General features: G+C 39.3%; 2 protein-coding genes across 10 annotated transcripts in view; one reads left to right on the plus strand and one right to left on the minus strand.

Annotated features, from left to right (window-relative positions):
- LOC134225141 (cytochrome P450 4d2-like) overlaps positions 1 to 17,724 on the minus strand; it is a 53,882-nt gene that overhangs the window by 11,161 nt on the left and 24,997 nt on the right. Inside the window, exons 1-2 of one of the 7 annotated variants that reach the window (XM_062704975.1) lie at positions 3,155 to 3,317; positions 2,555 to 2,736 (exon numbers count right to left, since the gene is read on the minus strand). The exons of 3 other annotated variants lie outside the window; for them this stretch is intronic. In XM_062704975.1, the coding sequence (XP_062560959.1) occupies positions 2,555 to 2,714 (160 nt within the window). In that variant the 5' untranslated portion in view covers positions 2,715 to 2,736; positions 3,155 to 3,317. Of the gene's footprint in view, positions 1 to 2,554; positions 2,756 to 3,068; positions 3,092 to 3,154; positions 3,318 to 17,724 lie in introns of those variants that run through there. 3 more of the 7 variants (XM_062704978.1, XM_062704976.1, XM_062704977.1) reach the window with 3 other exon arrangements.
- On the plus strand, positions 12,110 to 17,640 carry LOC134226772 (uncharacterized). 3 transcript variants are annotated; one of them, XM_062707746.1, is made up of 4 exons: positions 12,110 to 12,345; positions 12,555 to 12,687; positions 13,126 to 14,156; positions 17,066 to 17,640. In XM_062707746.1, the coding sequence occupies exons 3-4, from the start codon at positions 13,157 to 13,159 to the stop codon at positions 17,122 to 17,124; spliced, it is 1,059 nt and encodes a 352-aa protein (XP_062563730.1). In that variant the 5' UTR covers positions 12,110 to 12,345; positions 12,555 to 12,687; positions 13,126 to 13,156; the 3' UTR covers positions 17,125 to 17,640. The 3 variants fall into 3 exon arrangements, with proteins under 3 accessions (XP_062563730.1, XP_062563729.1, XP_062563731.1); XM_062707745.1 differs by having other exon boundaries at positions 12,111 to 12,345; positions 13,151 to 14,156; XM_062707747.1 differs by having other exon boundaries at positions 12,111 to 12,339; positions 13,151 to 14,156.

The following is a 17,724-nucleotide window of genomic DNA, read 5'->3' on the forward strand; positions in this document are numbered from 1 at the left end:
AAGCTGCTATTTTATGCTGATACGAATGATTTGATGTGTATGGGATGACTCTCATGGTGTTGATGGGCTTCCTGTAGATTTCGAAGTCTAATGTTGCATTTGTTCCCTTGATAACCAGTAGATCCAAGAAAGGTAATTTACCTTCCTTTTCCTCCTCGTGGGTGAATTTGATGTCTTTATGCACCTTGTTTATCGCTTCCAAAATCCTGGGTAGATCTTTCCGGTTGATAATGCTGAAAATATCGTCCACGTATTTCCACCATTTCTCGGGTAGTGCTCCTTGTTCCTCTAGGTTGTCCTCCAAATTCACCATGAATAATTCGCACAAAAACGGCGATAGCGGATTTCCCATAGGTGCACCCTTCGTTTGTTTGTAGAAGCTTCCACGGAACGACATTTTCAGCATTATCAACCGGACTCCTGTCAGAAGGCGGAATCGGATTTGTTGAAGTTGTCAATCAAGGGACACTATGCCAAGCTAGCGAGGTTGAGCTTGGAGTGCTACAACCTGCACCTCAAGCTGGCAAAGGAGAACCAAGACTCTTTCGACCTATTTCTAAAGAAGGTACAGCGGGCCGAAGAGTGTGAAGCGGACAGGAAGAGGAGACTGCACAAGAAGAAATTGACCATTCTACGAGGGAAATTAGCGACGGAAGGTAGAACGACTAACCCCACAGTACAAATGATCGAGGGATTCGTTGTTAACCGTTCGACACAGCAGTTTACGGAGAAACAATTAGCACACCTCAACAAGGGGTTAGGGTATGCGACGACCCAGAAAGCGGACCTAGAGCAGATCATTGTGGATACTGAGACAGCGATTTCACGAAATGTTGATCAACGGGACCAGAATAGTGTGAGAAACATCGTAGTAGACGCCATCAAAGCAGGACAGTATTTATTTATTTATTTTGCTTATTCCATCTGACTGTGTCGTCTACATGAAAACTTAAAACTAAAGGTCAGTATGGGACATCGAACAAAGACGAGAGGAGGATTTTAAAGGAGTTGAAGGAGAAACCAGTTTACTACATGAAGACGGACAAAGGAAACGCAGTGGTGATATTGGACAAAGAGGACTACGATGAACAGATGACGACAAAAATCAACGGATGTCCATACAGGCATTTGAGAGTGGACCCACTACCTGGACTAATCAGACTTACAGATAAAACGATAAAGGAATGCAAGACGATCATCGGAGAAGCCCGGGATAAAGTGACAAACCCTGTGTTACCAAGGATCAAAGGACTACCAAAGATACATAAGCCAGGTACAGAGATGCGAGAAATAGTTTCATCAGTGGGATCCCCTACATAAAACTTGGCCAAGTGATTAGTCAAGGAGTTCCAGAGTATGCCGAAGCCGTTCCCCAGCAGATCAGTTGTAAACACCCAGGAGTTCACCAAGAGGATATTGGAATCAGGAAACATCGGAGAAGAGGCCATCATGGTATCTTTCAACGTAGCGGCATTGTTCCCAAGCGTTCCAGTGAAGGATGCTCTGAACCTTTTGGAGGATTGGCTACTAGCACAACGGACGGATACAGCATGGCGAGGAAAAGTAAAGATGTATCTCAAGCTTCTAGCTTCTAGCTTCTACAAACAAACGAAGGGTGCACCTATGGGAAATCCGCTATCACCGTTTTTGTGCGAATTATTCATGGCGAATTTGGAGGACAACCTAGAGGAACAAGGAGTACTACCCGAGAAATGGTGGAGATACGTGGACGACATTTTCAGCATTATCAACCGGAAAGATCTACCCAGGATTTTGGACATCAAATTCACCCACGAGGAGGAAAAGGAAGGTAAATTACTTTTCTTGGATCTACTGGTTATCAAGGGAACAAATGCAACATTAGACTTCGAAATCTACAGGAAGCCCACCAACACCATGAGAGTCATCCCTTACACATCAAATCATTCGTATCAGCATAAAATGGCAGCTTTTCATCACATGATCCACAGGATGCAGACGATCCCCCTGAGCGAGGAAGGAAAAACGAAGGAGCTACAACACATCATGGAGACAGCGAAGATCAACGGATACAAGGAAAGAACAATACAAGCAATCATCATCAAGAAGCAGAGGAACCTACGGAAAAACGAACTGACAACACTGACACCGATCGATGAACCGCTGAAGAGGGTATCGGTCCCCTATGATCAACACATCACCCACCAGCAATTCAATCACCTGAAGCAATTCAAATGTAATAATAATAACTTAAAATCATAGCAAATAAGGATGATAGTTTTAAGAGAACTACGAACACCTAGTCTAAGAGATGAATGTTCGTAATAAATAATCAACAATTAGAATCTGTTTGAAAAAATCAATCGGAGATCATTACATTACATCTACATAGGGTAGAACCAATTGTCTTATTTGCTGTTGACTAATCCTACTATATTACACTTATGTACGTGGCAAAAGCGTCATTCCAGACACTTCCTATTGATCCACTTCTACCTCATGGCCCGCCGACGTCAAACAATAATGCAATCACCACTTCAAACTGATCGGGATTAACACTTGAACGATACAATACCTTCGGGACTTTTGTTGAAGTACAAATAGTAGCATCCGATGAGTGGAACTGCCACCGGCCCTGGCCATTGCGATTGATATTTTAAGTTTCTTCGAACCAGCAGATAGTTGATCAGTAGTACGCCACTAACAATGAACAAAATCCAATCAAGGAATGACATTTTCCACTGAGATCTGCTAACACTATAGGCACAATTGTTCGAAAAGTTATAGTTATACGGTGATAACAAGTTTCCACATAAAAAAATCTACATTTTTTGTTTTTGAAGGTCAAAAAATAGTTCAGAAGCACAATAGATAACGTAGTGAATTAAATTCACTAACAACTCCAATGAATTTATTTCTTTTCTTCTTTATATTGTCCATCCTTTTGACCATTTGGAGTACAAGGCAAATGCCAACTAATGGTGCGTTGTGAAACTTATTTCAATCGCTCAATTATAGTTAATCAAAACGTTAAATCGTAACATAAATAACTACTGATGAAAATCGATTTAACAACGTAGTATCTCCACCATTAGTATTGTCTCCGCTCAGCGTACGATTACTCTGAATACAGTATCGTAACAGATGGAATATAGATCGAAAAAACTATCATCACCGTATAAACACAACTTCTCAGCCACTATCGCACCGACGCCGGCGTAGTGATAAACGTAAACTGAATCGGCTACTCAGCGGTAAATAGTAACAGCAGAGCAATAACAACAGTTAATCAACGCGGAGAAAAATTAATGATGCACTCTTTCTCGTTGGCTTTCACAAACCGAACTGAGCAAAAATAACCCAACGCTGAGCCATTCATATCTTCCCATAACTTGTTCTCGCAAACTTGTTTCCGGACTGGATGCTCCAATACATTGATATCCGGAGAGGGCTCCGATGGAATGATGCTCGAGATAGGTCAAAATTCTTCGCATTTCAGAAATGGTGGCACCAATTAGTCGTCTTCAAACATACATATGAATAATATCTAATTACTTATAATACAAATGCATGTAATGGCTCCGGTAGAAAGGTCAAATGATTACTGATACACTTGTTAACAACGTACAAACAGTTTTGTTCTGGCCAATGTGGCGGTAGAAGATGATGATAATGATGATAGTCCCACCGCAATTTGATTGACCACACATTAACGAATCCTTGTGGAAAAGTCGCGAATTATTATTATTTTCTCCTTTCTACTTCTTCTGCACAGAACGCTAGTCACATGAAAAATTACAGGTTGGTCGCATTCTTTAAGATGTGGTGTGCTTGAAACTTGTTCAATGTATGACCATTTCTCATCTGCCGGAAAACTCATGTAATTGCCTTCACTCGCTTTCATTTGTTATGGAGCAATGCACCACGCGTCCGCTCTTATCAGTGTGAGAAGAGCGTAGTTGTGCGAGGTACATCATAAATTACACGGCGATTTTGTCTCATGAAATGTTTCATCCAAATGTTAATAATTGAGATTTTTATATTATCTATCTGTCCGTTTATGTAATAAGGAAGATTCAATAATTACGTTACGCAAAACTTGGCCACTTTCAATCTCCTGCCCCTATGTTAATTTTGTTTTGTATGAAGCATCTTAACATTTTTTATGGATCGTCACATTTCAAATAACCCCCCTCCGAGCGTTACGTAATTTATGGATGTCCCCATACATGTTTAGTCAGACCTACATGGTATCGTATTTCGTTACATTTAGGTTTATCAGGATAAATGAAGTGATTACTCCTAAAATGGTGGCCATGTTTTTGTTACAGAAAAACAATCAAAACCTTGTAGAGTTTAGTTTAAAGGATTTTTTGCAATTCCTGATCATAATACCTGGTTAACAGTTGGCGTTTGAGTGATAAAACGGCCTACTTTTCCATACCAATGACATGGGTGCTTTAATGAACATTATGCAACTCAAATGGGTTGCATAAAATCCATTATAGCACTCATTTGGGTGCTATAATGGAAAACCAGCATTTGAACAATAGTTAAATGACCACATTCAGCTAAATTGGCTTGGGTGAGTGTTCAACTAGTGTATTCTTTGTGTCACGTAATAAATGAAATAATTTTATGGACATGACATCCAATTTTCCAAAGGCAGGTTTATCTATCGCTTTATGGTCTGTCGAACACAAAATGGGGCACCATAATATGGAATCTGTTTGTTTTCTGCAGCAACATGATTTTTTGGTAAGATTGGTCATGTTAAGTAAATAAAATTGTACCATTGCACTATGGTCCAGGATACAGATTTACGCGGAAAGATGAATTTTACGCCAAAACTATATTTTTTAGAAAAAACTGTTGTTCTACAAAATTGTTCGAAATAGTAAGGCCATCATTATGGTTTTACCAAAAAATAGGGTGGCCCATCATATAAAAAAATTAGGAAATATTTTTTTTATTTCTCAGAATATTGGCATGTTATGTTCTACAAAGTTGTAGCGTAGCTTATTCCAATCAATTTTGCTAAAAAAACTTTTTCTGTAGCTCTTAAGTTGGCTGATTTAGAGCAATTTTACCTAATTGGACTAGGGTGTACCTCAAAAAACAGTATTTTTGATCTTATTTTTTTTGTTTTAGATTTCTCGAAAAAGTCGTCGTCAGGTGACTTTTAGAGCTCGAAAAAATGCAACTTTTGATGGAATAATATGCACAATATCTTTTTCCGATCAAAAGTTATAATCGTTTTTCTGTCAACATTACATTTTTTTCATAAGTTGATATCTCCAGTTAGGGCAGACCAAAAAATATGTTTACACGGCATTTGAAAGATAAATTATTATTCTTTATTATGTCAAAAAATTGGGGATATGTTATTTTTTTATCTCAAGTTTTACCAATTTTACTAAAATCATGTTTTTTTTAAATAAATTAATATAACTCGACAACGGAAAAAGATATAGACGATATTCTTATAGCAAAACACGCGTTTTAAAAAGCTTCAAAAGTCTTCAGAAGATGACATTCGTGAGAAATGAAAAATAAAAAATCTACAGCTCTAACACTTTTTATAAGTTTTATCATTATCATCGTATTGCAAGATTTACGAGAAAATATGCATTTTCGGTCTGAAGCATACTTTTAAGAAACAAAATTTGTTCTACAAAGTTTTTCTGGATACTTGGGCCCTTATTATAGAGCTATCGAAAAATAGGGTGGGCCAATTTATAAAAATGAATATTGACATAAAATGTTTTACAAACTTGTAGCGCAGCTTTTTCCAATCAACTTTGCTATATAATTTTTTATGTAGCTCTTAAGCTCACTTGTTTAGAGTAATTTTACTTACCAGGATTAGGGTGTCCCTCAAAAAACAAGATTTATGATCTGCTCATTTCATTTTTTATTTTTCACGGATGTCACCTTCTGAAGACTTTTGGGGCTTTTCAAAACACGTGTTTTGCTATAAGAATATCGTCTGTATCTTCTTCCGTTGTCGAGTTATATCAATTTATTTGAAAAAACATGATTTTAGTAAAATTGGTGAAACTTGAGATAAAAAAATAACATATCCCCAATTTTTTGACATAATGAAGAATATTAATTTCTCTTTTAGATGCCGTGTAAACATATTTTTTTGGTCTGCCCTAACCGGAGATATCAACTTATGAAAAAAATGTAATTTTGACAGGAAAATGATTATAACTTTTGATCGGAAAAAGATATTGTGCATATTTACCCATTAAAAGTTGCATTTTTTGAGCTCTAAAAGTTACCTGAAGACGACTTTTTCGAGAAACCTGAAACAAAAAAATTAGATCAAAAATACTGTTTTTTTGAGGTACACCCTAATCCAATTAGGTAAAATTGCTCTAAATCAGCCAACTTAAGAGCTACAGAAAAAGTTTTTTCAGCAAAATTGATTGGAATTAGCTGCGCTACAACTTTGTAGAACATAACATGTCAATATTCTGAGAAATAAAAAAAATATTTTATATTTTTTTTATATGATGGGCCACCCTATTTTTTGGTAGAACCATAATGATGGCCTTACTATTTCGAACAATTTTGTAGAACAACAGTTTTTTCTAAAAAATATAGTTTTGGCGTAAAGTTCATCTTTTCGCGTAAATCTGTATCCTGGACCATAGTGCATTGTGGTACAGATTTATCATATTTAAGCCCATTTTTCGTCATTGCAAAAAATAGCGTGTGCAACTCGTTGCAAAACTCGATTTTTTCAGCATTCGTAGTATTTATCCAACTCGGCAAGCCTCGTTGGATAAACGTGCAACTCGTGCTGAAAAAAACATCTTTTTGCAACTAGTTGCACAAACTACTATTATTTTATTTCATTATTATTATTTATTCAGACTAAGGCCGAAGTGGCCTGTGCGGTATATAAGAGTCTTCTCCATTCGGCTCGGTCCATGGCTACACGTCGCCAACCACGCAGTCTACGGAGGGTCCGCAAGTCATCTTCCACCTGATCGATCCACCTTGCCCGCTGCGCACCTCGCCTTCTTGTGCCCGTCGGATCGTTGTCGAGAACCATTTTCACCGGGTTATTGTCCGACATTCTGGCTACGTGCCCGGCCCATCGCAGTCGTCCGATTTTCGCGGTGTGAACGATGGATGGTTCTCCCAACAGCTGATGCAACTCGTGGTTCATTCGCCTCCTCCACGTACCGTTCGCCATCTGCACCCCACCATAGATGGTACGCAGCACTTTACTTTAGAAAACTCCAAGTGCGCGTTGGTCCTCCACGAGCATCGTCCAGGTCTCGTGTCCGTAGAGGACTACCGGTCTAATGAGCGTTTTGTAGATTGTCAGTTTGGTACGGCGGCGAACTCTATTCGATCGGAGCGTCTTGCGGAGCCCAAAGTATGTACGGCAGTCACCAGTGAGCCCTACACAAATTCTTCTACCACCTCGATTTCGTCACCACCGATGCAAACTCGCGGTGGGTGGCTCACATTGTCTTCTCTTGAACCTCTTCCTATCATGTACTTCGTCTTCGACGTGTTGATGACTAGTCCGATCCGCTCGGCTTCCCTCTTCAGTCTGATGTAGGCTTCCTCCATCTTCTCAAACTTACGTGCCATAATATCTATGTCGTCGGCGAAGCCAAATAGCTGGACGGTCTTATTGAAAATTGTACCACTCGTGTTAATCCCTGCTCTTCGTATTACCCCTTCCAAAGCGATGTTGAATAGCAGACACGAAAGTCCATCACCTTGCCGTATCCCTCTGCGGGTTTCGAAGGGACTCGAGAATGCCCCTGAAACTCGAACTACGCACATCACCCGATCCATCGTCGCTTTGATAAGCCATGTCAGTTTATCCGGAAATCCGTTTTCGTGCATTAGCTGCCATAGCTGGTCCCGATCGATTGTATCATATGCGGCTTTGAAGTCGATGAATAGATGATGTGTGGGCACGTTGTATTCGCGGCATTTCTGCAGTACTTGGCGAATGGCGAACACCTGGTCCGTGGTGGAGCGTTCGCCCATAAAACCCGCCTGGTACTGCCCCACGAACTCCCTTGCAATTGGTGCTAGTCGACGGCATAAAATTTGGGAGAGTACCTTGTAGGCGGCATTCAGCAATGTGATTGCGCGGTAGTTGCTACAATCCAGCTTATCGCCCTTTTTGTAGATGGGACACACGACACCTTCCATCCACTCCTACGGCAAAACTTCCTCCTTCCAAATCTTGGTAATGACCCAGTGTAGCGCTCTAGCCAGTGCCTCACCACCGTGTTTAAATAGCTCTCCTGGTAGTTGGTCAACCCCAGGGGCTTTGTTGTTCTTCAGCCGCCCAATCTCTTCCTGGATTTCCTGGAGATCCGGAGGTGGTAGAATTATGTCCTGCGCGCGTTCCCCCAGGTCTGCCACATCGCCATTCAGGTGCTCTTCGTAGTGCTGCCGCCACCTTTGGATCACCTCACGCTCGTTCGTAAGAAGGTTCCCGTTTATGTCCTTACACATATCAGGCTGTGGCACGTGGCCCTTACGTGAACGGTTCAACTTCTCATAGAACTTAAAGGATTTTACAGGGTTTCAATTTTTTGTGTTCAACCTTAAAAGCAAAAGATTCTCACTAACGCAATATTTCACCAAAAAATGGCCAGGATTCAATGAAAATGAAAAAATCCCATTTTGACCCAAGTTTTTGAACAGCAGATACGATTGACCACCAATCGTATGTTACCTCAAGGACGTATCAACCTCATAAATGAAGATATCATAAAACTTCTAATATGCTGTACCCTACACTAATGTACGTGTGAATTAATATCAATCAAAATTTCCAACTTCCTTTTACGACCAAAACATCACAAGTCAGTTAAAAAGTCAGTATGGGTAGTTTCGCAGTACCCCGACTAAATTGTTTGCGAAAACAAACGACGGCGAACAATGACCAATTTTTTGTCGCAAAAATTATTTACTGATGAATAATTCAAACGAAACATCTTTTTGGTAAAACAATAGTAAACAATACAATCGAATGAATTTATGCAGTTATTTTTTATTAACCAGCCGAGACGAACATTATCAGATAACCATTAGCAACCTTCTCACCCTCCACAATCCACATAAATGAAAAAAATGTATACGTCAAATCTTACGTGGTGGTAGGGGATTGAAAATACCAAAAGTAATTGGTGTAAGGCTCCTAAGGGGTGAACATTACCTAATTTGGGTCTAAAGAGGTCGCGTAACGAGGCAAACCTCATGGTTTTGCAAAATACAGATAAACATGTCTACGATTTTAAAGCCAGGATCCGGAGAGCATGTGGTGAACAATTCCTAATTTAAGTACAGTCGACTCTCTACATCTCGATGATCTGTATCTCGATATATCTCCCTATGTCGATAGTTTCCTTAGTCCCTTCAATCTACATACATTTGGGCTTTCTACATCTCGATATCCTCCTTATCTCGATATCTCTCTATCTCGATGGGTTCTGATCATATTTTGTTCTAGATTCGCTCTCCTTATGTCAATATGTTCAAATTTTTAGGCTACTAGCAATGAGAATAGATAGAAGGTGAGGAAGAAGACCAAATGCAAGTGTATTAGTGGACCATGGAAAATGTAAACAGCAAATATTTGCACGGCTTCTTATGGGAGCTCGTTTGAATGTAGTAGTGAAAGCTTTTTCGCCATACACGAAAGGCACGCACACAATATATGGATTTCCATACCTTAGTATTTATTTTCATTGGGCTACTAGACCATCTTCGGACAATAACAAACACATCAACAACAGGAAATGACATTTGTTTTGTTGTCGTTTTTCATAGTAACGAGCTTTTTTGGATCTAGTAGGGGAGAATGGTCCAAAATTCACCCCTGGGGCAAAATGGCCTCACTCATAAAATCACACATATAATCTGTTGTAGTACATTTATGAACGAATATTACCATTACAATTCATAATTAGTTATTCATCATTGAGCTCCATTGGAAAAATTAAGTAAAATCCCTTCATATTCACTCAAATTTAACGATTTGCTATTCTTCCACCACATCCGTAAGATTTTAGTTCAATGCATTAAGAAATAACAAAGAACAATGCGTTCACCATCATTTTACATGCAATTGAGTCATTATAGACCACCATTCGGGCGTTTTGCTCCAGGTCTATTTTTAAAACATTTTTTAAATGCGTTAGAATGTCATGAAAACCATATTTTTTTAATAGGAGATCATTGTGAAATATAGCTGGGTTTGTAAATTTTGCACCTATACGTTGAAATCGTTGGGTATTTTTGTTTATATGTGCGAAAACATCGAAAAAGCTTAAGGGGTGCATTTTGGACCGTTCTCCCCTACCCATTTCAATTTTCCTTCCATTCCTCGATCTCTCCCTTTCTCTCCTTCAATATCGAGATGTGGAGAGGCGACTGTATAAAGGAGTCATATAATGGCTTAAGTTCATGGTTTTGCTACATAAAGATGTGGTGTTTATAGTTTCAAGGCCATTCCGGTTCAATAGTGTCTTATTGACCTGCATTCGGACAAACTGAGAGGTGGACAATTTCTAAGTTGAATCTTTATGTGACGGTTCGACCTTCATGATTATGCTAAATGAAGTTGTCTGTGCGGTGTGGATGGTTTTAAGGACAACCCGGATCAATCCGTTCATTTGGTCAGTGGATTTTTTTTTGCCGCTGCCGACAGTTTTTGGCACGTCACCGCTGCCGGCATTTTGGCATCAGCGTGCCACCGTTTAAAATTTGTCACGCCTGTCACATTCGTCGCCTGTCACATACAATTTACCGTTGAAATTTCGAAAAGCTCCCCGTAAAACTAAGAAAACCTTCGAGTAGAACTAAGGATTTCAACGGGAAATCCTAAAAATTTCTCGTTGAAATAGAATATTTAAACGGAAAATAGTCGTTCGGCAGTGATCAATTTGGCCGAAGATCACAAGGCTGGAGTTGTTTGACCGAATATGTCATTTGACCAAACAGACCATTTAGCAGAAGCCCTTTTTCTTCTTACTGGTATTACATCCCCCACTGGGACATTTCCGCCTCGCAGACTAGTGTTCGTTAAGCACTTCCACAGTTGTTAACTGCGAGGTTTCTAAGGCAAGTTACCATTTTTACATTCGTATATCATGAGGCTAACACGATGATACATTTATGCCCAGGGAAGTAGAGAAAACTTCCAATCGAATCGAACCCAGCTACCTTCAGCATGGTCCTGCTTTGAAGCCGCGCTTCTTACCGCAAGACTAAGGAAGGCCCCATCTATCCTAAAGTTTTTGGCCGGAAATGTAATTTGGTCGAACAGTTCCTTTGGCTGAAAAAATAGGTTGGCCAAATAGCTCAATTGGCCGAAAGTGCTCTTTGACCGAAATGGTCTTTCGGCAGCAAAGGCCCATTGTCCGAAATGGACACACAACCGGAAGTGGATGTTTTTAAGATATCTTTTGAATTTCCCCGAAAAAAAATACTAATGAACTTCCCAGAAAATTCTTTCAGAATTTTCATTTGGAAATTATTTTTGGATTTTCCTATTACTACTTTGAGAATTCTTTGGAATTAACAGGAGAAGTTTTTTTGGATTTCCCAAGGAAAATTGTTTGGAATTTCATCAGCAAAATCTTCACTGAAATAAACGTTGCAGTAATCATAACCGTGAAATTATATTTCACATTACTATTTTAAGAATAAGTTGAAAAAAATATATACATTATTGATATAACTTCATTGTGCTTGATATAACCATGCGCATAGTTAAATCGATAACTATCCATGGTGAAGAAAATATCCACAAAGCAACATTAAGGTCTGAGGAAAGGGTTTTCCGTTAAAAAAGCACGTGGTAGCACTCTCTGAGAGAGAAAATTGCCCAATTCAGCGCGCCAGAATGATGCTGTCACTGTCGCCAAAATTATTTCATCATTATGCAGTTTACAATTGCTTGAGAATTTGCCGTAAACGGAAAACAAAAGGAATTGGCAACAATGGGGAAGAAATTTATCACTCATGCATGATGTATACAGTTAACAAAATCTTTATCTTTCCGTGTATCAGCAATTCAGCAAGCGCAGCGCGCAACACTGCTGTCAGTTATCATTATAACAAATAAACGAGCCAGGAGCTCTTTCTGATTTACACTACCAAATCAACCAGACGTGTCTCAGTTTTGTTCTCCCGAGATTCAGAGAAACCCCTTAGCATCGATTACTACCTAATTAGTGCAATACTGCAAACGGTCATCTATACAGTGGCGACGAGGAAAACAGTTTTTTTTATTAATTCACTCCAGTAAAACTATCCGTTTTTTCGCCGGCATCGACGCAGCCGACGATTTAGCAGCAGCGATAGGTAAAGGTAAAGTGGTAAAACCGGAGAATAAAAAGAAAGCACATTTTTCGGTGCAGACAAAGTGCATGTGAATACCGAAACGCCATTGATTTTCAGGGCGTCGGTTTTATGTAACAAAGCGTAGTGGTACCATTCAGTGGTTCTGAGTGGAACAATCAAACCTGCATATCGTTTTATACCAAATAATAAAGTGTGATTATTGTCTTTGTTTGAAGATCCAGGACATCGGCATAGTGGAGCTCTCGTGCGTCGAAATTCGTTCCAATTAACTGGCTTTTTTTCGTTCTGCCGGGAAATTTTTGAGGTGTTTTTGCCTGGGAAGCGCGGTACGATTAACGGATTCAGCGGGTGAGTAACCAATATTGGGCTGTTTATCTAATTACTGGCGTTTTACTTACATTTTCGCTATTGCCCAGAGAGTTCGCATAATTGAAAACGGTAATAAAGAGTGAAATTATTTGATTCTGCGTAGTGTGATAGACGAATTGATCGGAAGATTTTTTTGATTATTAGTGTTTTATTTTTCCTATTGATTATCAGAAAGGTCGCGCAATTTAGTAAATATCATAAAAGTGATTTGGCGCAAATAACGTGCTTTTTGTTTGTTATACATTTATACTGAACAAAAGCTGATATTCGCTTTTGAAATTATTGACACAAAAGCACAAAACAATGAAACAATAAGATTCTTTTATTCATTTGTTTAATTATTGTTATAATATACTTATCATTTACATTACTTTTTACATCTATTGTTGTGAATCTGTTTTTTAAATTATTTTAAAGTGTGATTTATTTCATTTGAATTTAGACAAATATGTCGTATGTTGTGGCTCCCAACATTGAACCCTATCGCAGGGGACAATCTTTCGCTACATGGATCAAGCGTTTGGCTTTCCATTTCCGGGTGAATAAGGTCAGTGAAGGTGAAAAGAAGGACCAAATGTTCATCCTGGGTGGTGACTATTTGTTCAGCATGGCTGAAAAACTCTACCCTACGGAAGCATTGATGGAAGAAGTGTCGTTTGAAGTTTTGATCCAGAAGCTTAGGGAACGCTTGGACAAAACTGATTCTGTTTTGCTCCAACGTTACAATTTCGGTACAAAGGTACAGCAAGCTGGTGAGTCTGCCAGCGATTTCATCTTCTCGTTGAAGCTTCAGGCAGAGCATTGTGAGTTCGGGGACCAGAAGAACCGTCTCGTTCTCGACCGAATTCTCGTTGGTCTGTCGGACGGAAACTTGAAACATCGCCTTCTCACTGAGGACAGCTCGAAATTGACGCTTGAGCAGGCGGAGAAGATTATCGCTACGTGGGAGATGGCGGCGACACACACCAGAGCTTTGACAAACGCGGAAGAAAACGGTTTGGTGGCTTCAATTGATGCTCGGTATCCATTCACTGGTGGAAGAGGTGCGGTTATCCGACGTATGAAAGAACTAGCGGAGGGATTTCGTGGCTCAGTGAGGAGCCGACTTGGAATCCGTCCGGAAATTCGTCCGGCGGAAGAACGTCCTAAATATTCGCCGCAGCCTCGCTTCCAATCGCAGCCTCGCTTTCAATCGCGGCAACGTCAACAGTCAGCTGGTCCGTCATACCGAAGAGCCAATACTGGGCTGGGACCGATCGATCAACGCATCTGTGATCACTGTGGGCGTAAAGGACACGTCCGCAGGAAGTGCTTTAAGCTCAAGCAGGAGAAGAACGAAGCCGTAAAACACATCAACGCCCAGAAACCCTCGACCAGTACCACAGGTTTGGCCGAGCGTTTGGAAAGGTTGAGGACTATGGATTGGGAGTCGGACGAAAATGATTCAGGTGAAGTAGAATGTTTACATGTTTCTTCTATCAATAAGATAAGCGATCCCTGTTTATTGAATATTTTTATCGAAAATTTACCTGTACAGATGGAGATAGACAGTGGCTCATCTGTGACAGTAATGGGTAAGAGTTTGTTTTCTTCAAAGTTTAACCTTCCTCTTTTGAAATGTTCTAAACAGCTGATTGTGGTTAATGGTTCGAAGCTAAAAATATGCGGAGAAGTTAATGTGAAGGTTGAATATAATGGGAGAAAAGCAATATTGAATCTGTTGGTACTCGATTGCAATTATCAATTTATTCCATTACTAGGTAGAACATGGTTGGATGAATTCTTTCCCAACTGGAGAAATTTTTTTGGTCACTCAATGCCAATTAACAATATTTTTGAGAAAAACAGTGAATCATTGATTGCAGATGTGAAATTGAAGTTTTCTGATGTATTTGTCAAGAATTTTTCTGTACCAATCAAGAATTTTGAAGCAGATTTAGTTTTAAAAAGTGACGTCCCAATTTTTAAAAAGGCGTATGACGTTCCCTATCGCTTGAGGGAAAAAGTTTTAAAATATTTGGATAAATTAGAGGCAGAGAAAGTTATAACTCCTATTCAGACTAGTGAGTGGGCATCACCTGTAGTCGTGGTCATGAAAAAAAATAATGACATACGGCTAGTGATAGACTGCAAAGTTTCTATTAATAAAGTTATCATTCCCAATACTTATCCTTTGCCTGTTGCTCAGGATCTTTTTGCTAGACTGGCAGGGTGTAAGATATTTTGTGCTCTTGATTTAGAGGGTGCATATACACAGCTGTCTTTGTCTAAACGATCTAGAAAATTCATGGTTATTAACACTATTAAAGGACTTTTTACGTATAATAGATTGCCACAAGGAGCTTCCTCAAGTGCATCTATTTTTCAGCAAATTATGGATCAAGTATTGCATGGGATTGATAACGTTTGCGTCTATTTGGATGATGTTCTGATTGCAGGAAAGGATTTGCAAGACTGTATCAATAAACTTTATATTGTTTTAGGTAGATTGTCTAAAGTTAATATTAAGGTCAATTTGGATAAATGCAAATTCTTTGTGACTACATTGGAGTATCTTGGTCATATAATTAACGAAAGGGGTTTAACTCCATGTCCCAACAAAATATCAACAATAAAAGAGGCTAAAACTCCAACAAATGTGACCGAACTCAAATCATACTTAGGTCTTCTCAATTATTACAATAAATTCATCCCAAATTTGTCTTCTAAATTGTATTATTTGTACAATTTATTGAAGAACAACGTCAAATTTGAATGGGATGTTAATTGCAACAGAGCCTTTGAAAACTCTAAAAACTTGTTGCTTGAAGCTAACTTTCTGGAGTTTTATGACCCACATAAACCTATCGTTGTAGTCACAGATGCATCTGGCTATGGATTAGGGGGAGTAATTGCTCATGTCGTTGACGAGGTTGAAAAACCAATTTGTTTTACTTCATTTTCGTTGAATGCAGCCCAAAAGAAGTACCCCATATTGCATCTGGAAGCTCTTGCTCTTGTTTGCACAATTAAGAAATTCCATAAGTACTTGTATGGACAGAAATTTAAGGTTTTCACAGACCACAAACCGTTAGTGGGTATTTTCGGAAAAAGTGGCAAGCATTCAATATTTGTGACAAGAATACAACGCTATATTTTAGAATTATCTGTGTATGATTTCGAAATTCAGTATAGGCCGTCTGCTAAAATGGGTAACGCAGATTTCTGTTCGCGATTTCCATTGGAATTGTCGGTACCCAAAGAATATGATCAGGAATTTGTTAAAAGTATAAATTTTGGGAATAGCTTACCTGTTGATTTTCTGGTGATTGCCAAGGAGACTAAAAAAGACAAATTTCTGCAGGAAGTCATACATTATATGCGGCATGGTTGGCCTGATAAAATTGACAAACGCTTTGCTAACATCTTTGCGAATTCGCATGATTTGGAAATCTTGGACGAGTGTTTGCTGTTTCAAGGTAGAGTGGTTATTCCACAAAATATACAAAATGAAATTCTAAAACTGTTACATGGCAACCATGCTGGTGTTGTAAAAATGAAAAGGTTAGCAAGACGTTCGGTATACTGGTTTGGCTTGAATACACAAATTGAAAATTTTGTTGCAGCTTGTGACGTCTGTACAAGTATGGCAATAGTTCCAAAACAAACGATTACTTCTAAATGGATACCTACCACAAAACCATTTAGTAGAGTACATATCGACTTCTTCTATTTTGAGCATCGTACCTTCTTGCTAATAGTTGACAGTTTCTCTAAATGGGTGGAGGTAGAATGGATGAGGAAAGGTACCAATTGCTCAGAAGTTTTGACGAAACTCGTAGAATTTTTCGCTCGTTTTGGTTTGCCAGACGTCTTAGTGTCTGACAATGGCCCTCCTTTTAGCTCTCATTCCTTCAAAACTTCTTTAAAAAACAAGGTATAAAAGTATTGAACAGTCCGCCATATAATCCCGCTAGCAATGGCCAGGCGGAGAGGCTGGTAAGGACAGTTAAAGACGTTCTCAAAAAGTTCTTATTGGAACCAGGAATGTTACAATTGAGTTTAGAGGACCAGATAAATTTATTTTTATTCAATTATCGGAATAATAACATAACGATGGAGGGAGTTTTCCTTCTGAAAAAGTTTTAATTATACACCTAAGATGTTAATCGATTTGGTTAACCCTAAAAAACATTATAAGCGGATGCTTGTACCTCAACCCCATGATGATGAATCAAAATCTAATCATAACAATACAAACCATTTACCAGACCCATTAGATGCACTGATGCCAGGGGATATCGTATGGTACAAGCATAACAAACCGCATATTCGTGAAAAATGGATCAAAGCACGTTTTTCTAAAAATGTATTACAGATCATGGTTGGAAACGAGGCGACAACCACGGCCCATCCCACTCAGGTCAGAGTTCCTAGGGATGGACACGGAGCATCGGGTTTGCCGAAGCGGGCAATGCGGGTGGTCGAGACTGGTCGTCCGTTATCGACTGTCGAGCTTCCCGAGCATGGTCGGCCGTTGCAGACTGCCGCTGAACCCACGATGGAACCCGAAGCAGACGAAAACGATATTCGGCAACTACCGAATCAGAGCAGCAGCTTTTCGAATCAACCTATAGTTTTAGAAAGTAGAAGTAGAAAAAGAAAGTTTCCTTCAGAGCCGGTAGAGCTTTATGGCCTACCAAGGCGTTCTAAACGAATTAGAAAGACTAGAGTAGAAAGTGAATTTCAGTATTATTGATGTATTTTGAATTAATGTTCATTCTGAGTCCCTTTTCCTTCCGAAGGGGGAAGAGCTGATGTATACAGTTATCAAAATCTTTATCTTTCCGTGTATCAGCAATTCAGCAAGCGCAGCGCGCAACACTGCTGTCAGTTATCATTATAACAAATAAACGAGCCAGGAGCTCCTTCTGATTTACACTACCAAATCAACCAGACGTGTCTCAGTTTTGTTCTCCCGAGATTCAGAGAAACCCCTTAGCATCGATTACTACCTAATTAGTGCAATACTGCAAA

This window comes from Armigeres subalbatus, chromosome 3, assembly GCF_024139115.2.
Source record: "Armigeres subalbatus isolate Guangzhou_Male chromosome 3, GZ_Asu_2, whole genome shotgun sequence".
Taxonomy (NCBI): Eukaryota; Metazoa; Arthropoda; class Insecta; order Diptera; family Culicidae; genus Armigeres; species Armigeres subalbatus.

Coding starts and splice junctions, on each gene's coding strand:
- LOC134226772 (XM_062707746.1), top strand. CDS start 13,157: ATGTCGTATGTTGTGGCTCCCAACATTGAACCCTATCGCAGGGGACAA. Junction 14,157..17,065: donor GTCGGACGAAAATGATTCAG/GTGAAGTAGAAT, acceptor AATGTATTACAG/ATCATGGTTGGAAACGAGGC.